Consider the following 22,929-nt stretch of genomic DNA (forward strand, 5'->3'; position numbering starts at 1 on the left):
GGATGGTGCAGGAGGAAAGGGTTCAAGGTTTTGAGGCAGGGGCTCCGGGTCGAATCTTGACTCTGTGTGGGGAAGTCACTTCTCTTCTCTGGTCTGTTGTGAAGATAAAAGGAGAAAATATTTGTTTTAGGGCCCCTGACACATAAGTGGTCACAATAAATGTTTGTTCCTTTTCACCTTACTACAAAGGGTTAGACCCGATGACCTAGATGCCTTCTGGCTCCCAATCTTTGATTCTTTTTTTTTTTTTTTGGCGGGGCAATGGGGATTAAGTGACTTGCCCAGGGTCACACAGCTAGTAAGTGTCAAGTGTCTGAGGCCGGATTTGAACTCAGGTCCTCCTGAATCCAGGGCCGGTGCTTTATCCACTGCGCCACCTAGCCGCGCCCCTCCCCCAATCTTTGATTCTTAAGGTAGATAGTAGGACCAAGTGCTCCCCCCACCCAATTTTACAGATGCCTCAAATGTATCAGTATCACTATTGGATACACTCCCTTGTACCCTGCCCTCCCTTGCCAGAATGTAAGGTCCTTCAGGGCTGGCCCCCTGGCATGCAGTAGGTACTTAATAAATGCTTGTTGCTTTGAATCCGCTAAGTCTAGCAAGCCCCCTCTCTTTTCTCTTTTCCCTTCTACCAGCCGGCTCCCACAAGAGCGAGGCTCTTGCCCCCAGACATAAATGTTAGGTGGTTCCACCACACCTGGACCTTGGCTGCTCAGCTAACCGGACAGAAGTCTGTGCACGCGATGCGCTACTGGGCGTTCTTTCCCGGGCTCATCTAAAGGCAGCGGCGGGGAGATCATGGCCCGGATGCTACACTGCGCTGCTTGTTGGTGGCTGCAAAGACCTGATTCCTGTATCTCCCTGTCCAGGGGTCGCAGAATCGGAGTTTTGAAATACTGCCTGGGACGTGTGTGAGTGTGAGTGTGAGTGTGTGTGTGTGTGTGTGTTTGTGTGTGAGTGTGTGTGTTTGTGTGTGAGTGTGTATGTGCGCGCGTCGGGAGGGAGGAGGAGAAAGGAAGAGGAGGAGGGCGCTAGAAAAGGGGAAGAAGGCCGGAGGGAAGGTGCAGACAGGGGGCCCGGCGGCAGCCAGCCAGCCAGCCAGCCAGCCAGCCAGCTCGGTCTCTGTCTCGCTGGGGCAGAGGCGGAGGCGGAGGCGGAGGCAGAGTGAGGTTCAGCTGATTGGGGTGGGAGGCTGGAGGAGGGGAGGGGGGCCGAGCCAAGCCTGCCGAGCGGGGCCGGGCCGGGCTGGGCCAGTCTTCGGAGCTCTCTCTGGCGGCCACAGCTGGAGCGCGGCCAGCGGAGGCAGAGGCAGAGGCAGGGGCAGGGGCAGAGGCAGAGGCGGCCGCTGCCCAGGCAGGGACACAGGCAGGAGCGGGAGCCCGAGCCGGGCCAGGGGCAGGGCGCAGTGCACCGCCTCGGAGCACTGCCGGCCGGCCGGCAGGCAGTTCGGCCGCTGTGCGCACAGTCCCGCAGGCCGGAGCCCGAGCCGCGCTGCCCGGCCACCCTGCCGTGTCCTGCCCTGCGCCCGGCCGGCCCGCTCGCCTCGCCTCCCTTGCTTCGCCTCGGCGCGCACGTAATGGGCTTTCTGGACTCCGGGTGGGGAAGATGGGGCCGGGGGGGGGGGGTCACCGAGCCCACTAGTCTGTGGCCTGGGAGCTGCGGGAGCGGGGCGGGACGGGCCGGGAGCTGGGAGCGCAGCCCCGGGGCCCCTCGCAGACGCAGACACCACGGCGGCGGCGGCACTTGGCTGGGGCGCGGGGCGGCTGGCACGGGCTGCGGGCCGTGCGTCCGGCCGGGCGCAATGCCCCTGCCCTGATTGGGCCGGGCCGGGCCGGGCGTCCGCGCCTCGCTGCGTCCTCCCCTGTCCTGAGCCGGGCCAGTGTCCGCCCGCCCCGGCCCCCCTCCTCCGGGGCCCCCCTCTCCTCTCCAGCGCCCCCCTGTCCCTGACGCGCCCCCCTCTCCGCTCTCCCCACAGGCTCCCAAGTCCCGGGCGCGAAGCCCCAGCCCCAGCCCCAGCCCCCGGCAGGCCGGCCGGCCGGCTCCTCCCCTCCTCCTTGTCAGGCCCCGGCTCTGGCTCCCGCGGCCCAAGGAAGAAGTGGAGCAGGACGCAGCGAAGAGGGGGCCCCGCTCCCCGCGCCTCGGCCCCCGGCCCCCCGTTGCCTCCATCGTGCCCCTGCCCCCAGCCATGGTGGGCCACCTGCACTTCCAGGGCATGGAGGACAACCTCAAAGAGAAGAGCCGGGAGGGCTTGTTGGACAGTCCCGACTCCGGGCTGCCCCCCAGCCCCAGCCCGCCCTTCTACTCCCTGACCCCCGGGATCATGGACAGCCGAGCTGCGGGCAGCGGAGTCTCCGCTGAGTCCCCAGGAACCGGGCCCCGCGGGGACCCCCAGGAGACCACAGTGGTAAGACCTTCCCCTCCCTCTCTCCATCACAACCCTCCCCGGGGCCCCGGCAGCCGGACCACCTGACCTCGCTCTTTAGGGGGCCAACTGGCTGCTGTGTGCCTGCTCCGATTGGGCGCTTACCCCTAACCCACCTGGGAAATAGCTATGGGCTGCAGAGAGTGAAGGGAGCTGGCGCAAATATACTCTCCTCCCCCCTCCCTCCCGCGAGTGGGAGAGATCCATCAACCTAGTTTGCGGGGGGAGGTTTTCAGGGGTCCACTCCCCACAAACAACTAGAGCACAATTCATTCCCCTGATTGAAGCCCGAAAGTTAACTCACCAAGAGCGTTTGCCCTAGGCTATTCTGGGAGTAAGGCGAACAGGAGACTGGGCACCTGGTGAGGCACCTGGCCCAAGGATGCCCTGGTTCTGCCATGGGTTATGTAGTGACTGAAGCCAGAGCTGGGGGGGGGGGGGTGTCTGAGGAGGCTAGAGCGTTGAGGGATGCTCTGAGGAAAGGAGCTGAGACATGGATTGGCTACTTTGTTAACTGAGACTGAGCTGGGAGGGTGAGGGAGAACCCAGGCCAGGACTTGTGGGTGACTGAACTTCTGTGTATTTGTGGTTCGTGCCAAACCCCCACTTCTTATCTACTGCTGTTCCGTGAACATCCGCGGCAGAGAGCCGCTAGGAAACGTCTACAAACCCCGTCCTGTGAACTTAAAGGGGGCCCCCAAAGTGACTGGGGGTGCTGGGGAAGACAGAGAGTATTGGGCCAAGTCAGGAAGCTTGTCTTCAACACTGGGCACCAAGAGTGCCGTGGGGGAGTTCTGCTTCCTCTCCCGCCTCCCAGGTTGGATTAGATGGTGAACCTGGCAGAAATGATGTCAAGTTAAACCTGGACAAGTGGTTGACCCGAGGGGACAAAACCTGAGCGCAAAAGTCCAAACAAAGAAAATGGGACTAGGAGAAGGACAATTGGATCCAGGCTGTTTTGGTAGATAGAATTTTTGCTGCTTCTTCCTGGTGTTCTCTCTTTCCCACAGTGTCCTTCAACATTGTGGTCTTGATTTAACAGGTCTTTCTCCCTGTGTCCCTCCCCTCCTCTCCTATCCCTCCCCTTCTAGCCTCTCCCCTCCTCTCCCCTTCTACCACCTCCCTTTTCTACCACCTTTTACCCCTTCCCCTCTCCCTCTCCCCTCCCTCCTTCTCCCTCCTCTCCCTCTCCTTTCCCTCCTTCTCCCTCCTCTCCCTCTCGTCCTCCACACCCATGCACAGCTTTGTTTCCCCAAAACATCTTTCTGGTAGCTGGGGAATGATCCGTGGCCTCTTTACAGGTGTTTTCTGCTGTGCATTAATGACCTCTTCCAGCAATAAACTGCCAAACCCGCAGAGCAAAGCCTTAGGTGCATAAGCCTCCCTGGGGCTGTTCCTGAGGCTAGACTCCCTCTGCTTTCCGAAGGCTTGTGACGACTCTCTACCTTGATTGCAAATCTTTCCTCCCTCCCCCCACCCCTGGCCCCCCAGCCTTTTTTTGGGGGTGGGGGTGTGTGACTGAAGCTGTTTTCATTGAAAGTGATCTCCTTCACGCCTAATAGGCCACATTAACTGCTAGAGTAGTGGTGTCTGAATCTCAGTCATTTGGAGGGTGTGAGTGTCTGAACCTGTCAATAGGGGAGGCCCTGAATGGGGGGGGGGGAGTGTTGGGCCTTATCCACTCTGAAGCCCAGCCCCCACCCCCCCTCCACCCCTAAGATGTTGTAGGAATGTGACCAATTTCTCGGGGGTCTCTGCCTTCTTCACATTCCTGGGGCCTCTGCTTGTCTCTGGCCTGGGAAGGTAGAACAAATAGGCCCATTTTTTCTTGGGGCTTCCACTGGGTTAAGGTTGTTCCCCACAGCCCCGGCTGCCTCTTGGTGTGCCCTGACCCTGCCAGCTGGAAGCCACTCTTGGAATGAAGGAAGGCCCAGAGTCCTCCAGTGTTGGCATTTCCATTGTCCAGAGGCCTTTTCTAGACCCCTGCACTGCTGTCGTCTCTCTACCCACAGTGCCTAGCAGAGTGCAGGCCAGGAGAAGGTAAAAGACAAAGCCAAGACAAAAACTCTGCATGTGAAGTCAGAGAGCCCAAGTTTGAGTGAGACAGGCCTCTTCCACTTTACTGGTGTCACTTTGAGTGAGGCATTTAATGCCTCCCAGCCTCTGTCCCTCATCTGTAAAATGAGCCACTGGATGGGCCAGTGAAGGCCCTTGGTTTCCTCATTTGGAAAATGAGGGCGTTCAATCACTTTTTGAATCTTCTATTGATTCCCACATGCCTGCCTAATAGTGTTCCGAAGAGAGGCCTGTGAACCGAGTCAATTCAGATGGGATGCTGTGTATGTTTCAAAAACATTTTTGTCTCTGCTAGCACCTGGCTCCACACTTACACAGAGTAGGCACTTAATATCCAATTCATTAAGCATTTATTAAGCACCTACTAGGTGCCAGGCATTATGCCGGGAATGGGGGGCAGGGTATCCCTGCCCTCAGGGAACTTACATTTTACTCAGGGCCAGCAAGGGAGAGGGACTAGGGAGCTAACAGGATGTGTAAACAACAAATATGTACGGGGTTAGTTCAAAATAATAAACATGGGGAGAGGCACTAGCAGCTGGTGTGGGGGGTGGGGCAATCAGTCAAGTGTTTAGTGCTAAGCATTGGTAATACAAAGACCAAAATGATACAGTGCCTACCCTCAGGGAGCTCATGGTCAACCACAAACCAACAACTGCCCTTCATGGAGAACTTTCTAAAGTTCATACAACAAACTTGTGAGGTATTACATGCCTTGTCTGGGCTATTTTTATAGATGAGGAAACTGAGGCTGAGAAGCTCCTGGTCACACAGCTCAGTAAGTGTCAAAGGCAGGATTTGAACCCAGGTCTTCCTGACTTCCAGCCACCTTCCTGACCTGAAGGATGGGCAGATGGGCACTAGGTTCCAGAATTGTCCCTGATGCGGGACCCTCAGTGTCCCCCCACTTTAAATCCCACTCATTCAGTCATCTACCGTTCCCTTTGGCCGGTCCATTCATTCAGTTTATCTTTTGGGACAAGTCCAGAAGGCCGCTCCCAAGCGTGCCTTTGTCCAAGGTCCCCCTTCTGCTGGGTGAGTGCTCCCTGCTCCTTGTGTTGTTGTAGCTCGGCCTTATAAAAAGGTCCAGCCTCCCTCTAATAAGCAGTGCCTGAGCCCCAAGACAATGATCCATTGATTCGGGGCCATCCAGTCAGATGTCTGGGCTACAGCGTCAGCATCCAAGAAAATATGAAAGGCATCGTGGGGCCAGGCCCATAAATAAATGAAAGCCCATTTACACGGGATTTTTTTTTTCCCCTTGCACTTGCTTTGGAGCGGGCCTGGAATGTTGAGCTCCCCTCCCAAACCAAACATGCCTTCCGGAGTCCCTCTGAGCATTGGAGAGCAGGCGTGCTCCGAATAGGCCTTCTCTCCGACCTGCTTTTTAATGTAACTGTATTACTGTGTGCCCTTGCTCTATTTGCCTTGATTTTTTAAAAGGGAGCTCAAAACCCCCAAACAGGAGGCACTCCCCCACTCTACCCCCCAAAAACCCAAAACCCTGAAGCATAAGTGAGACAGCTTTGTGAATCTTGGAAGCTCTATCAGCCCAAGCAGGAAAACATTGCCAGGCTTGGAACTGGGGCTCTGTGTACAGATCCAAGCTATTGCCTGTGATGGAATCAGCAGAGGCCAAACAGTGGGGGCTTAGTATCCCGGGAGAAAGTGCCGGCTCTGACGTCAGAAGCCTGGGGGCCAAATACTGCTGCTGACACTATCTGTGCCACTGAAGGCCAGCCTCCTGGCCTGGCCTCCCAGCCTCCCAGCATCTGGGCTTCTCAAAATGAGGACTTTGCACTGAATGGCCCTACGTCTCTTCCTGGCTGGAGGTATGTTCTTAGGACCTTGGGGTTTTCATCTGAGAAGAGCTGAGCCAGATGACTCCTAAGGGGCCCTGTGGCCCTGCAGATGTTATCCTCTCTAATCCCACCCCTTCATTCTCCAGATGAGGAGACAGAGGAGACCCAGCAAGGGCATGTGACTTGTCCAAAGTCTCACAGCCAGTCAGCAGCAGAATTAGGACTAAAAGCCAGGCCTTTTCACCTAGAACCACTGAAAACCATGCTTCCTCCTGTGATTGACATAGAGGGTATTTCAGTGGGTAGACCTTGGTAAGGAGGCTGAGGGGGGAGCTGCCTCGGGAGGTATTGGGGGCCACTCTTCCTTGGCATCTTCAGGACAGTGATGAATGACCCCTTGGCAGATTTGTTAATATGGTAGGGGGCTCCTTTGGGGGATCGGTTGGATTTGGCCGATGATGTCCCTTTCAGTTCTCAGAGGAGGCGATTCTATGATAGGGAAAAGAAAAAATTGGGGGGGGGGGTATGTGTGTGTGTGTCTATTCGTCTGTCTCTCTTTCTGTGTCTGTGTGACTAGCATCCATTTCAGTGCAGGGCCAGATTCTGCGCCATCCTCTCCAAAGCGTGAGGGGCTCATCTGTGGGCCCATGTCCTTCTCTGCTCCCCGCCTCCACTGCCCACTAGCTGAGTAAGGACCCCCACTGCTCCCCAGTAGCTGAAAGAGCAAGCGCTGCCCTCTGAGGGGGTGGTGAGGCCCAGTGGTGCTACAGAGGAGGACCACTGAGTGAGGGCAGTGTGGTAGAGAGGGCTGGGTGGCAGCCTGGGCATGGTGGGTTCTGACTCTGCTCCTTCTTGAGTACGAATGATTTGCAGTAGGTCATGTCACCCTCTCAGGCTTCACAGAATCTCAGGCAGAGCTTGACCCCTGCTGAGGGGGAACCCGCTCCATGCCTTGCCAGCCCGTTCCACTTTGGGCCGGTGCTCAGGGCCAGCTTTTCCTTCTGGGGAGCTGAAATCTGCCACCTTGTGACTTCTGCCCGTTACTTTATTAGATTGGGAGCTGCTTGAGGGCAGGGCCTCACTTGGTATTTTTCTTTGTATGCCTAGCACTTGGCACGATGCCTGGCATATAGTAGGCACATAATAAATGCTCAATGACCGGCTGTCCTTTGAGGTCAAGGCAAGCAAGCCAAATCCTCCTTCCTGGGACAGCCCGAAGTCAGCTGTCCTGTACCCCTCCCCCAAAGCCTCCTCTCTTCCATCCTAAGCACCCCGAGGTCCTTCGGATCCTCAGAGGGCCTGAGCTCGAGACCCTTGGCTCCCGTTTGCTCATCTCTAAAGCTAATGGGTCAAGAGCCAGAAAGTTCCTTTCTCTTCTAAATCCAGTCCTGGTAGGACTTACGGTTAGATCCCTATAGTCTTGAGTGGCAGAGACTGTGTGCGCACACACATGTGTGTATGTATGTGCATGCATGTATTTGCGTGAAGATATTGTACAGTTGTGTAGTGTGTATGTGCATGCATGTGCAGTACCTGCGTGTGCATGCATGCACATCTGTGTGAATAGGTTTGGGCCTGTTGAACACGTGTGTCTTTTGCATGCATGTGTGTATGCTTGTCTGTATATAACGTGCACATGTGTGTATGCGTGTCATGGGGGGTTATTGCATCTGCCTGAGCAACATGACCTGTCGAGATTCCCTTCCGTGATGCAGAAGCCAATTCATCCAGGCCTGTCTACACTGTGACTTTGGTGTACAGCCTCTCATGTGTGCACCCCGGAGGGATCATCCTGATATTCTGGGTGGGGACAAAATAGCCTGAGTTCCCCCAACAACTTGGTACCAGTGAAACACCAAGGGAAGCTGGGTGGAAAGTGGTTAGAGCACTGGACATGGAATCAGGAAGGCCTGAGTGTAAATCCTGCCCTGGATACTTCCTACCTTTGGTGACTCTGGGTAACTTGACCTCTGACTGCCTCAGTTTCCTCAACTGTAAAATGAGAATCAAGGGTTGAGTAATGCAAGGGTCAAGTAAGATACACATACACATGTAATCCAATCCCTATATATACACACATACATATATATATATATGTGTGTGTGTGTGTGTATGTATGCATATATATGTATGCATAGATGTATAAATGTATGTATATGTCTGTGTGTATATATAGCTTTACAAACTTTAAAGTTCTATATAGGTGTGAGTCATTATTGTTGTTGTTATTGCCCACTATATACTGTGGTTGAGTACAAATGATTTGGGGATTATCTGTACCCAGAAAGAAGTAGCTGTGGTATGCAGGATGGAGAGCTGGCCCAGGAGTCAGGAGATCATGGGTTCGAGTCCCAGGGCAAGTCATTTAATCCTTCATGGTTCCAGTTAGTCTGTCAGGAAGCATTTATTAAGCACCTACTATGTGCCAGGCTAAGCACTGAGAGATACAAAGAAAAGCAAAAGACAGTCTCTGCTTTCATAGTCTAATGGGGAGATCAACAGGCAAACAATGATGGAAAAACATCTTTGAGGAGGAAGATCATTGCAGGCCTGGGGGCTGACAGGAAGGCCAGAGAGAGAGCTCAGAGCCTTAGACAGAGTATCTGCCACCAGGTGCCAGTGTGGGGGAGAGGTGTAAGAAGACTAGAAGGGCAGCTCTCAATGCCTCCCCATTGCACAAGAGGATGCCAACCGTCATTGATAGAGGGAGTTTCCCTCATCCACAAGTTCCCCATGAAACCACCAGCTCAGTCCAAGCCCTATTCTCCTCTCCCCCCCTTTTTTTTTGTGGGGCAGTGAGGGTTAAGTGACTTGCCCAGGGTCACACAGCTAGTAAGTGTCAAGTGTCTGAGGCTGGATTTGAACTCAGGTGCTCCTGAATCCAGGGCCGGTGCTTGATCCACTGTGCCACCTAGCTGCCCCCCCCCATTCTCTACCTTCAATCCCTCCACTGAGGATGACAGTTGGGATGCCGACGAATGAGCCCTGGAAAAGGGTATTTCAAACTTTTTTTCATAATCACCTAGAGGTACATATAAAAGCTAGGAGGCACAGTGGATACAGTGCTGGGTGAGGCAGGAAGACCTGAGTTCAAATCTGGTCTCAAATTCTTTCCAGGTATGTGAACCTGAACCAATCACCTAACTTCTGCCTCAGTTTCTTCATCTGTGAAATGGGGATAATAATGGTATCTGCCTCTCAGGGTAGTTAGGATGGAATGAGATAATATTCATAAACCCCTGTGCAAACCTTAAAGAGCTATATAAATGCTATTGTTGTTGGTAAAGAGCTATATAAATACTATTGTTGTTGTAATAATAAAAATAACATAGTAAGCAAATTCCTTCACGCAAATCAGATAGTAAGATATAGAAAGGCATGTGAAGGAAGAAGAGGCCTAGAAAACAGATTTTCTTTTCTATTTTTTGGTAGGGGGAGGGGCACTTGATCTGTGATCCCATTGCAGATCAGTCTTAGAGTTGTTCAGGGCTACTGAGAGGTGATTTCTTTCCAAGGTCACACAGTACGTATGCATTGGAGGTGGGTCCTTGATCCTGGGTCTTCTTGATGGGCCAGCCCCGGCACTCTGACACTGACTCTCAAAGGATAGATTGAAAAATGTGGCTTCTGTGTGACCTTAGGCAAGTTACTTTCTCTCTGTAGGCCTCAGTTTCTCCCTCTGTAAACAGAGGGGGTTGGATTAGCTGGCCTCAGCCAGCTCTAGATCAGTGATGCTCTGATAAGTCTGTTTATGCATAATTTATCTGGCAAAGGAATTCTGGGTAGTTATCAGTCCACTGCCATTGGTAGCAGACAGTACAGTCTTTATTGGCTCCTGGGAACTGGTTGGGGTGGGGATAGGAGGAGACTGTGTTCCCCTTACATGTTTCTTCCCGGTGGTTTTGAGTAGAACAGGGCCCCAGTATTTCACCTGGCTTCCTGCTCGTGGGACAGTGTCTGTACACTGTCTAAAGCCCCAGTTGGAAACCAGGGAGGCTCAGTGGGCCAGTGGTTTCTAAGCAAAGTCCCTGCCAATTCCAGGCCTACCTCACCTAAGTTTGCCAAGGTTTAGATGTTTAGAAATAACATCATTAGCATATTTTAAAAAAAATCTCCCTCTCCCATAGGTTCTCTAAACCCACCAGTCACCTTGCTCTGCTGAGTCCACCCCTGGTGCATTGTTTCCCTGATCAATTTAATTCATTTCAACATGAATTTTATAGCAGCGACCTCACAGGGTTGTGGGAAGATCAAAGGAGCTAATCGGTATAAAGCTCTCTGCCAAACTCAAAAATGCTATGGGAATGTTATTGTCATCATTGGAATATGGTTCTGGAGATGTTATCTGTGCCTAGTCTTGTCTTCTACATTGGAAGTTTGGTGGATCAAGGTCACACCACAAAGCAGTTTGGCTTTGAATGAGCTTTCTTCTTCTCTCCCCTTCTGACTTGATCCAAATCTCTCACTGGAAGGTCGATTTGATGCTTTCTTACATTAAAAACTTAAGGATTTCCCAGAGTAAAAGGTTCAACATAGTGAGAACTGAAACAATGCTTGAAGTCCCCTGGTAGGCTCTCCTTTCCTGCCTGCCTCCCTTTACAACCCCCCAGAGATCAGCGGTTCCAGATGAGTATGTCGGGTCCATTCTTTTTTTTTTTTTTTTTTTTTGGTGAGGCAATTGGGGTTAAGTGACTTGCCCAGGGTCACACAGCTAGTAAGTGTCAAGTGTCTGAGGGCAGATTTGAACTCAGGTCCTCCTGAATTCAGGGCTGGTGCTTTATCCACTGTGCCACCTAGCTGCCCATATCGAGTCCATTTTTAAAGGTCCTCAGCTATCCTTTTAACTCCTCCCCATCAGCTGTGGGGAGAGAGCCTGGTCAGATGGCTATGAGTACTGTCTGGGCTTCAGTTTGGGCATCTATAAAATGAAGGGATTGCCTTTAGAACCATCTAGTTCTAAATCAGGATTTCTTAGTGTCTGTGAGTTTGGTTTGTGAATATATAGATATAGATAACTTTATTCCAGTAGAATTGGTTCCCCTTGTTGTTCGGTCATTTTCAGTTGTGTCCAACTCTTCTGTGATCCCATTTGGGATTTTCTTGGCAAAGACACTGGAGTGATTTGCTGTTTCCTTCTCCAGCTCATTCTACAGATGAGGAAACAGGGACAAACAGGGTTAAGTGACTTGCCCAGGGTCACACAGCTAGTAAGTGTCTGAGACTGGATTGGAACTCATGACAATGAGTCTTCCTGACTCCAGGCCTATTGCTCTATCTACTGTGCTAGGTAGTTGTGCCCACGTCAGGAACACTTGGGTTCAAATCCTACTTCTTATCCTTACTACCTTAGGAATCTTGGATAGATGTGGTTTTTTTTGTTGTTGTTGTTGTTGTTGTTTTAAATTGAGGCAATTGGGGTTAAGTGACTTGCCCAGGGTCACACAGCTAGTAAGTATTAAGTGTCTGAGGCCGGATTTGAACTCAGGTACTCCCAACTCCAGGGCCAGTGCTCTATCTACTGCACCACCTAGCTGCCCTTGGACAGATGTTTTAATCTCTCTCCAAATGTTTCCTCATTTGGAAAACATGGATGGTAGTATTTTACAGAATCATTGTAAAGCTCTCTACAAACTCAGAAATGTCAGTTATCAGTCTGGCTACTAGGTGTATGACCCTAGACAAGTCACCTAATTTGTCTAAGCCTCACTTTCCTTATCCATAAAATAGAGCTCTTAATACTGGCCAGATGGAACTCTAAGGGTTATTTCTGAGACTCAGGCAGGGGAAAGAGGGCTAAACTTAGAATCACAGGTCCTGAGTTAGAATTCTGGCTCTGTCATTTCCTACTTCATTTCTCTGGGCCTCAGTTTTCTGATCTGTCAGTTGAGGGGTGGACTAGATCTTAATCTATGATCCTATGACTTAGATCATGTGTTTACATTTTCTTCATAAATCTGTCCCAGGGGTGTGCTGGAGCCAGCCCTTATTAAAAAGCCAATTGTTAAATTTTTTTAAATTGTTACATTTTTATTGTGAATATTTTCACCTTGGAAACCAACAAATGCTACAAATCAGTGTTTGATGTAGTTTTGTTGATGGCTGAGACTTAAGCAAGTGATGGGAAAAATGTTAATAATGCAGATTCATCTTAAAAGTGTGTCCTGTATGCCTTTTCTTTTCCAGAGAGTTGGTTGTTAAACATTTATCCTCACACCCTTGCTTAATGCCCTAGTTTTGTTGTTCAGTTGTTTCAGTCATGTCTGATTCTTCATGATCCCATTTGGGGTTTTCTTGGCAAAGATACTAGAATGGTTTTTAATTTCTTTCTCTAGCTTATCTTACAGATGAGAAAACTGAGGCAAACAGGGTTAAGTGACTTGCCCAGGGTCACACAGCTAGGAAGAATCTAAGGCCAGATTTGAACTCAGGCCTGCATGACCCCAGGCCCAGTCCTCTATTTGCTGCATCAAGGATTAGACTGTTTGGTTTTCATCTTTGTATCCTGGCATCTTAATTAGATGGGTGGGCTTCCCACTCAGGGCAACCTGTTTTCAAGTCCCACCTTGGACATGAGCTGGCTGTGTGTCTCTGGACAAGTCACTTAAGGAAACTAGGTCCAGGAGAGTTGAAGGGACTTTTCCAGTGTCATCCACATGGGCTAAAAGGGGCCGAGCTAGGATTTCATCTCAGGCCCTCTCTGATGCCCTGAGTTCGAGAGTCAAACGGCCAGATTTTGGATTTTAGTTTATTAAAACGTCAGTGTGCCGTTCACCGCTCTGGGCCTCAGTTTCTTTGTCTGTAAAATGAGGGGGTTTGGACAAGATGACCTCTGGGGCCCCCTCCCAGAGCCCTTCTGTGGGACTCTTTTAAAGGAACCGATCCTTTTGTGTAGGTGGAGGTATGGGAAAAGAAAAAGTCGTTCATGGTACAAGAATGGGTTATTTGCTAGTTAATGTTTGAGACAGCTAGTCTTGCCCTCGGTGGGAGCAGGGTAAAGGATTGGAGTAAGAATTCCCTCCATGGGGGCCATGGAGGGAGAGGGCCAGCTGGAATTGATTAAAACCATGGAATTTATCTGTCATCCACCCATCCATCCATCTATCCATTCATTCACTCATTTAACTATTTATGTATCTCATCCATCCATCCATCCATCTATCCATTCATCCATTCATCTATCATCTATCCATTCATCCATCCACCCATCAATCTATCCACCTATCTATCTATCATCTATCTATCTATCCATCCATCCACACATCCATCTCTCCATCCATCCATCCATCCATCTCTCCATCCTTCTCTCCATCCATCTATCCATCCATCTATCATCTATCCATCTGTCTATCTCTCTATCTATCTCTATCATCTATCCATCCATCCATCCATCCTTCCATCATCCATCCGTCCATCATCCATCCATCTATCATCCATCTATCTATCTATCCATCCATCCATCCTTCCATCCATCCATCCTTCCATCCATCCATCATCCATCCATCCTTCCATCATCCATCCATCCATCATCCATCCATCTATCATCCATCCATCATCCATCCATCCATCCTTCAATCCATCCATCATCCATCCATCATCCATCTATCCATCCATCCATCCATCCATCCTTCCATCCATCCATCATCCATCCATTATCCATCTATCCATCCATCCATCCATCCATCATCCATCCATCCATCCATCCATCCATCCTTCCATCCATCCATCCATCCATCCATCATCCATCTATCCATCCATCCATCCATCCATCCATCCATCCATCCATCATCCATCCATCCATCCATCCATCATCCATCTATCCATCCATCCATCCATCCATCATCCATCTATCTATCCATCCATCCATCCATCCATCCATCCATCCATCCATCCATCCATCCATCATCCATCCATCATCCATCCATCCATCCATCCATCCATCTCTCTATCTACCTACCTGGACATCATGCTTTTCTTTTTGTTGTTCTTGTTCTACAGTTAAAAAACCAAAGGAAAAAAATTAGTCTTTTCATATGCCCAATAGAGGGCAGGTAGGTGGTGCAGTGGATAGACCACAGGATCTGGAGTTGAGAAGACCTGAGTTCAAATCTCGCCTCAGATACTTACTAGCTGGGTGACCCTGGGCAAGTCATTTAACCCTGTTTGCCTCAGTTTCCTCTATCTGCAAAATGAGCTGGAGAAGGAAATGACAAATCACTTCAGGATCTTTGCCAAGGAAACCCCAAATGGGGTCACAGAGATGACACAACTGAAATCACTGAACAAATAGACATGTAACAGGGGCAGCTAGGTGGCGCAGTGGATAGAGCACCGGCCCTGGAGTCAGGAGTACCTGAGTTCAAATCTAGCCTCAGACACTTAACACTTACTAGCTGTGTGACCCTGGGCAAGTCACTTAACCCCAGTTGCCTCACAAAGAAAAAAAATAGACATATAACAAAGATTATTATATAAACTATTATATATTATGTGATCATATAAAATAATTATATAATATATAGACACACATTTACATATTATATGCCACAATTATATAATATATAAGTGTATGTTCATATATTCTATATTGTAATTATTATAACTATTTAATAATAACGAATATAGTATATATATTATGTGATAGTAAAGATATCCAACACATTACTTTCAAGGCTCCCTTGCTTGTCTTGGCTTCCTCACATCTGTCCTGTGTTTTTCCTGTTAAATTATTCAGTGGTCCTATTTTCTGTCTTCTTTGTAACATTGCTTGTCCTTCCCTCTCCTCCCCATTATAAAAAGAGAACCAAAACCCTTGTAACAAATATAAGTGTTTATGTGAAACCACTGTGTACACTGGCCCTGAAGACTCCTGCACCCTGAGCCCATCCAGCCTCACCTCTCTCAGGCCAGGGGAGCCAAGCTTCATCTTTGGGGCCTCTGGAGCTCAGTTTGGTCTTGGAATTACTCCTAGTTCCTAAGTGTTTTGGAATTACCTTTCTTTAATGTTGCTTCTGCTACAAATAATCCCTCCCCCACCCCCCCAAACCAGTGAGTTCTTTCCTCCTGAGACTGTGAGCTCCCTGATGGCAGGGACTGACTTTTGTCTTTCTTTGTATCCACAGATCTTAGCACAGTGCCCAGACACATAATAGGTGCTTGTTGGCTGACTGACAGGTACTCAATAAGCTTGGAATTGACAGCAACTAGAGAATGTTGGACTTAGGAAGAAGAGGGGTTCAAATCCCTCTCTCAGACACTTACTGGCTATGTAATCTAAATCGTTCAATTTTTCTCAGCCTCAGTCTCCTCATCTGTGAAATGGGGAGAATAACATCTCAGAGTTTAAAGCCTTGTGAGGATCAAATGAGACAATGTCTATCAGGCACATTTTGCAAGTATTAGGGAACTATATATATATATATATATGTTCATTAATAATAATAATAATGTTTGATTGGACGTCATAGGAAAATGGATAGAGAGCCACCCTTGGAGTCAGGAAGACCTGAGTTCAAGTCCTACTTTAGACCCTAGGGACAGTGCCCTGGGCAAGGCACCCAGCTCCCATGATGCTCCAGTCAACTCTATACACCTATGAGCTGACAGCTGCATCCTTGGAGGGAGTTTCTCTGCTGAGGAATTTTCCACATAAATGAATTCATGGGCAGGCACACATACATATAAACACAAGGTTTTATTTCATATACTCCTAGCAGATGAGAACAATAGCATCAGAAAAGCTGAGGGAGGGAAAGAACACTGGGCTCTCTGCCTTGGAGGCTTGAGGGCCACTTGGGCCTCTAGATCTCTCCACCATTGAGATTGACCTCTCTCCCTAGTCTATGCCCCAGGTACACACAGGGCTTCCTGGGGTCTGTCCACATCTTCTGTCAGCCTTTTGTCTTGCTCTCTTCAGGTAGTTTCCTAAGATTAGACCTGGAAGGGCAATTGAGTCCAGCTCCATTATTTTACAAGTGAGGAAAGGGAGGCCCAGAGATTTTTGTTTTGTTTTGTTTTTTTGGTGAGGCAATTGAGGTTAAGTGACTTGCCCAGGGTCACACAGCTAGTAAGTGTTGTGTCTGAGGCTGGATTTGAACTCAGGTCCTCCTGACTCCAGGGTGGGTGCTCTATCCACTGTGCCACCTAGTTGCCCTGGCCCAGAGATGTTAATCGACTTGCCTGAGGTCATACAGGTAGTAAACATCCCAAGCCAGATGGGAGCCTAGGCCTCTCTGAGTCTCCAGCCCACTCCTCCCCCTCTTCCCCTCCTCTGGCCTGACTTAGGCCTTGTGGGGCTGGTTCCAGTTGCTTCAATCAGACTCGCTAAGCCAAGCACCAGAGTCTGGCTCCAAAACAGGAGCCTGGACGGCCTGGCAGCCCAGAGCCTCATTGTGGAGTGCCCAGGCTGTGGGCAAACCCCAAGCTTGGCTTCCCAAGCTCACACACAAATCTTCCCCTTCTAGGTAAGAAGGGAGACCCGTTTAATGACCTTGGGTCGTTTTGTTTGAAATGGAGCAAGTAGACTTTTTTTCCCCCTCTCTCCCCCTCCTCTCCACATTCTCATTCTCTCTCTCTCCTCTCTCTCTCTCCCCTCTCCCCTCTCTCCTCTCTCTCTCTCTCTCTCTCTCTCTCTCTCTCTCTCTCTCTCTCTCTCTCTCTCTCTGTCTCTCTCTCTGTCTCTCTCTCCCTCTCTGTGTCTCTCTCCTCCCCCCTCTCTTTTTTCTCTCTCTTCTTTCTTTCTCTCTCCTCTTTCTCTCTCTCCCTCTCTCTGTCTCTCTCTCCCCTCTTTCTCTCTCTCCCTCTCTCTCTTTCCCCCCGCCCCCTCTCCATCTGTCTCCATGTCTCTGTCTCTGTCTCTTTCCATGTGGGATTCGGCCTGAAAGGCAGCCAGTGAGCAGAGCCGTTCCCCATTGCCGATGTGTATTTTTATTTCCATCAAGTGAGTATTTATACTCTCTCTGCCTGGTCCAGGCATAAGGCAAATGAATCACAGGATGATGTGGGTGGGGCCTAGCGGTCTGAAGGCACTGCCAGCCCCCTTCCTTGGCCTTCCAGTCACTCCCATGGTCTGCTCAGTTTTCTCAAGCCCTACCCCACTTCTAACACGGGCTTTGGGGGATTCTGTCCATCTCCTTCATCCCCATAGAGTCCCCACATGCTGCCAAGAGAGGTATAGAAGGCAGAGGTGGCTCCCTGGGTCCTTTGGGCTCCTCAGCCCAGGAGAGGGGCCTTTGTGGGTGGGATGGATACCCACCTCTTGGCTCTGGGGCATGTGGGTAGGGACAGCGCCTCCCTAGAGTACCGTTAGCTGGTTTTTGTTGTATATTTGTCTGGACAGAGCCAGTCTGCTGGAAGTGTGGGGGTAAATGTCCATGCCTTTGTTGACAACTCAGGAGCCTCCTGGCCTCCCTTAGATGGGAAGAGACAGGGCCACTTCTTTCTCAGGCTCTTGCCTTCTTCAGCAAAGCTACATAGTCCAGATCCTCAAGGTGTCCCTTGGGTGTAACACTTGACCACTGTGGACCTTGGTTTCCTTTTCCTTTTCTGTTAAGTGTGATGATGGGACTAGGTGACTCTTGAAGGTGTCTTTCATTTGTGGCTCCAGGTCCTCCCAGTAAGGCTGTGGTATGGATGTACTACCACAGAATCAGAGCTGGAGGGGGACTGAGGGGTCATCAAGTCCAACCCCCTCATTTTACAGATAAGGAAACTGAGGCGCAGGAAGGCCTCAAGGTCACTGATGTCATAAATAGTAGAGCAAAGATTCAAACTCGGGTCTTTTAACTCCAAGGTCCATGGTCCTCTCTACTATGTAGCCTGGGCTGGGCTCACTCCTGGGCATAAGCCTTGACCTTCTCAGATTGGCTCTGGGGACTTGTCATTATTATTATTATAATTAGTGATAATAGCTAATAAGGTTATATCATAACCATTATATTATTATATAGAAATATTTATATGTTAGAATTATTACATTGTTAGAATATAATAATATTATTAATAACAGAATTAAAATTGGGCCCCAGATACTTATTAATTTTGCGACCCTGGACAAGTCACTTAAGGCTGTTTGCCTCAGTTTCCTCATCTGTTCGATGAGCTAGAGAAAAAAAATGGCAATGCACTCTAGTATCTTGTCCAAGAAAATCCCAAATGGGTTCCCGGAGAGTCTGACACAATTGAAAATGACTGAACAGCAAGCTCTGACTCCAACAAATTGACCATTTTTGCTGCTGCCCCCGTCCTGTGCCTGTGGAAAGTGAGGAAGAGCACCTCGATCTCCTAGGATTAGTTTTTTTTTTTAAGATACTTTTATTTATTTATTTGTTTATTTTGTGGGGCAATGGGGGTTAAGTGACTTGCCCAGGGTCACACAGCTAGTAAGTGTCAAGTGTCTGAGGCCGGATTTGAACTCAGGTCCTCCTGAATCCAGGGCCAGTGCTTTATTCACTGCACCACCTAGCTGCCCCATCCTAGGAATAGTTTTACTGCCCCTAAGTCAAAGACAGCTATTGAGTGTCTGAGGCTGGATTTGAACTCAGATCCCCCTGACTCCAGGCTTGGCACCCTAGCCACTGAGTTCCTGGATTCAAATCTCAAGGCTGCAACTTTTACCAACTGTGAGATTACTTACCCACTCTGGGCCCTCACCAGTCCCCTGCATGGCTCTCTGCCAGGCTTGTACCCTGTTTTCCAAATGCTTTCTCTATTATTTATGCCTGGGCGCTTGGCAGAGTGGGGTCCCAGAGCTGGAAGGAACCTACTAGAATGAGGACGCTACTTCCGTTTGGCCCTGCAATGAAAAACAGAACTTCTAGTAGAGTGTAAACCCCTTGAAACTAGGGACTCTTCTCATTTAGCGCCTAGCCCATGGCATCACAGATTTAGAATTGGACAGATGGTGTTTTTGGGGGGGGTGGCAATGAGGGTTAAATGACTTGCCCAGGGTCACACAGCTAGTAAGTGTCAAGTGTCTGAGGCCAGATTTGAACTCAGGTCTTCCTGAATCCAGGGCCGGTGCTTTATCCACTGTGCCACCTAGCTGCCCCCATTTTTTGAACTGGAGAGATTTGCAACTGAAATTTTACAGATAAGGAAACTGAGGTCCAGAGAGTGACTTGCCCAAGGTCACTCTGGTAATTAAGTGACAGAGCTGGAATCTAATTATAGCAACATAGTCCTTAATCTGTACTTGTTGAATTAAATCAGCCTTATGTTTCCTTATCTGCAAAATGAAGGGGGTTGAACTAGATCAACACTTCTTAAACTGTGGGTTATGTAACTGAATATGGGGGTCGTGAAAAATTTGGCAACAGTAAAAGGTTATATCTAGGGGGCAGCTAGGTGGCGCAGTGGATAGAGCACCGGCCCTGGAGTCAGGAGGACCTGAGTTCAAATCTGGCCTCAGACACTTGACACTTACTAGCTGTGTGACCCTGAGCAAGTCACTTAACCCCAATTGCCTCACCAAAAAAAAAAAAAAAAAAAAGGTTATTCCTACCTATTTTATATACCTATATACCCAGGGTTGTGTAAAAATTTATCCAGAAAAAAGGGGTCATGAGCAGAAAAAGTTTAAGAAGCCCTGGCCTAGATCAGAGGTTCCTAATCTGGGAACTTGTTTTTTTATTTTATTTTATTATTTATCCATTCACTTATTTGTTTGTTATTTGTGGGGGGGAGGGGAGGAAGGGTTAAGTGACTTGCCCAGGGTCACATAGCTAGTAATTATCTGAGGCCACATTTGAACTCAGGTCCTCTTGACTCCAGGGCTGGTGCTTTACCCCAAGGAACTTGTTTTGTTGGGTTTTTTTTTAAATGTTGATAACTGGATTTCAATATAATTAGTTTCCTTTGTAATACTGTAGATTTTGTTTTATGCATTTAATATCATGATTCTGAGTGAGAGTTCATGGGCTTCACTGGATGGCCTAAGAAGTCCAGGACACAGAAAAGGTTAAGAATCCTTGGACTCCATTCCAGTTGTGTGACTTTAGCTAAGTCACAAAACCACCCTGGGCCTCTTAATTTGTAACATGAGGAGGCTGGGTGTTCAGAGCTCTTGGGTCCTTTCCAATTCTAAGTCCTAAAGAGCTAGACCTTTGGGGTTGGCTTCTGCCTTGTTCTCCGCAGCCGCCTGGCCAAACCTCCCCTCGCCTGCACCCCCTGAGCCACACGGATTTGATGGGAATGTGGCCCGGGCTCGCTAAAGTACCCGGTTCCACTGTGGCTGGAAAGTTACATTTTTGGTGCCAAGCCGTGTCCTCTCTTGGCTGTGACAGCTGTTTTCCTTGCCCGACGTCTGAGCTGGCAGGAGCCCCGTGGGGTGGGCAGGGCCATATCTGTGGGACTTAGAGCTTGGGGCCGGCGTCTCCCCAAGCATCCTCTTAAGGTCTCGGTTGTCATCTGTCTTCTGGAAGGGCAGGCTGGGAGGGGGCTGTGTCCTTCCCTTCCTTCTCTTAGTGTAAATGGTTTGCCAGGCACTTGGTGACTTCTGGAGCCATCTGCCTACCCCAGCCCTTTCTATGCATTAGCTTCTAGCCTTGCTAACTGGGGACCTCCTGGGATTACCGATGATGTGTGGACAGGGCTTTGTAAACCAAGTTTTGTTAGCTAATAATATTTTAATGTGTAATCTGTTTAATTTATTATCAGATTTATAACACTAATTTTATTATTATATGATCATATTTTGTGGTTCAGTCATCTCAGTTGTGGGGTTTCTTTGGCAGATACTGGAGTGGTTTGCCATTTCCTTCTCCAGCTCATTTTACAGATGAGGAAACTGAGGCAAACGGGGTTAAGTGACTTGCTAAGGGCCACATAGAGTGTCTGAGGCCAGATTTGAACTCAGGAAGAGGTCTTCCTGGACTCTAGGCTCAGTGTGCTATCCACTGCGCCACCTAGTGGCCCTATGTGGCATATAACCGGCACATAAGAAAAGTGTTGATTGGTGTTTAGCATGGAAAAAAGACTTGGCTGGATGTGATAGCTGCCTTCAGGTATTTAAAGGTCTGATATGTGAACGAGCCAGAACCAGGTGGAAGTTGCAATGAGATAAGTTTAGGCTTGAGGACCCTGTGCGAGCTGTTCAATGTGGAATGAATGGGCGGTTTTGGGAGGGGGTGGGCTCTGCTCATAGGAGATCTTTGAGTAAAAGCTAGATGGCAGCTTGTTGGGGATGGTGTAGAACTGATGTTTATGTAGGTAAGGGTTGGATCAGGTGTGCTCTGGGTGCCTCCCAGCTCTGAAAATCTGGGCTTCTGTGAAAACCTGCTACCCAGCAAACTATCCCCCTTCAGTGCCCATACCTAATGCTCAAGGGGAAAGGGAAGGGGGAAGCGTAGTTTGGAGCTCTCCTGCAGATTGCTTCTAAGACTCATTGTTCTGACTCCTGCTTGAGGGGGCAGACCACATAACTAAAGGTATTCGGGTGCTTTGGCTAAGTAGGCTGGCATAAAGGATCACAGAGTCCTTGGATGTTAGAGCTGAGGAGAACCTTAGTCCAAACACCCCATTTTTCAGATGGCAAAACTGAGGCCCAGAGAGAGTGACTTACCCAAGATCACACAGCTAATTTGTGGCAAGTGTAAACCAAGAAAAGCAGTCTGAATTTGAGTCCTCTGTTTAATTCAATAAACATTTATTAAGCACGTCCTATGTTGGCAGGAATCATGCTGAGCACTGGAGTTACAGACAGGAATGAAGCTGCCCCCCTACCCACAAGAAACTTAATTTCTTTTTCTTTTTTGTTTTCTGGGGCAATGAGGGTTAAGTGACTTGTCCAGGGTCACACAGCTAGTAAGTGTCAAGTGTCTGAGGCCAGATTTAAACTCAGGTCCTTCTGAATCCAGGGCCTGTGCTTTATCCACCTAGCTGCCCCCAAGAAGTTAATTTTCAACAGAAGAGATACAACAGGTCCACAATTGAGTAAATACAAAGTAACTTCAAGAGAGATAATTGGGAGGAGGGAGAAAGGAGGACTCACCTCACGCTAGGCAGAGGTGAGGCAGGAGAACCTTCCAGACATGGGGGGGGGGAGTGCTGCCAGTGGCAAGGGCCACTAGGAAGGACATGGAGCGTCCAGTGAACAGCTAGAAGGTCAGATTGACCAGCCTATGGAGTACATGAAGGGGAATAATGTGTCGTAAAGATAGGAAAGGTTGGGGGGAGCCAGACTGGAGCACTTTAAATGCCAGGCTGAGGTTTTTGTCATTGATATCAGGGACAACAGGGAACTATTGAAGGTTCACACACACAGGCACCTCCCATGAGCTAAAGCTGTGATTACTTGGGGAGACTGTCATGGTGCCTGGAGGTCTTCTGGACTTCTGGAGGGGGAGAAGCCATCTCCCAGCCTGATGGTGATTCCCTTGTTGATCTGGGCACCTGCTTCTTCTCATTTACCATTCCCTTCTTGAGTTACACAGAGAGAGAACTTGGCCCGTCTTCCTCCCTCATTTTATTCCCTTACCTGAAAGCAGGGAGCATCTGGGTTTCATCCATCAGTGTGTGTGTGTGTGTGTGTGTGTGTGTGTGTGTGTCTTTAGGTGAAAGGGAAAAGGAGTAAGCCCAGAGAAGAGGGTCTTTAGAAAGACCAGGAGAACTGGGAAGCTGTTTATTGTTTTG

The 22,929-nt window shown here is 49.3% G+C and overlaps 1 protein-coding gene across 1 annotated transcript in view; it reads left to right on the forward strand.

Moving 5' to 3' along the window:
* The first annotated feature begins 2,188 nt into the window (after positions 1–2,188).
* The window catches only part of RFLNA (refilin A), a 31,263-nt gene continuing 10,522 nt past the window's right edge, over positions 2,189–22,929 (forward strand). The window contains exon 1 of the mRNA XM_043979090.1: positions 2,189–2,407. Within this exon, the coding sequence (XP_043835025.1) occupies positions 2,189–2,407 (219 nt within the window). The remainder of the gene's footprint in view (positions 2,408–22,929) is intronic.

Source organism: Dromiciops gliroides, chromosome 1 (assembly GCF_019393635.1).
Source record: "Dromiciops gliroides isolate mDroGli1 chromosome 1, mDroGli1.pri, whole genome shotgun sequence".
Classification (NCBI taxonomy): Eukaryota; Metazoa; Chordata; class Mammalia; order Microbiotheria; family Microbiotheriidae; genus Dromiciops; species Dromiciops gliroides.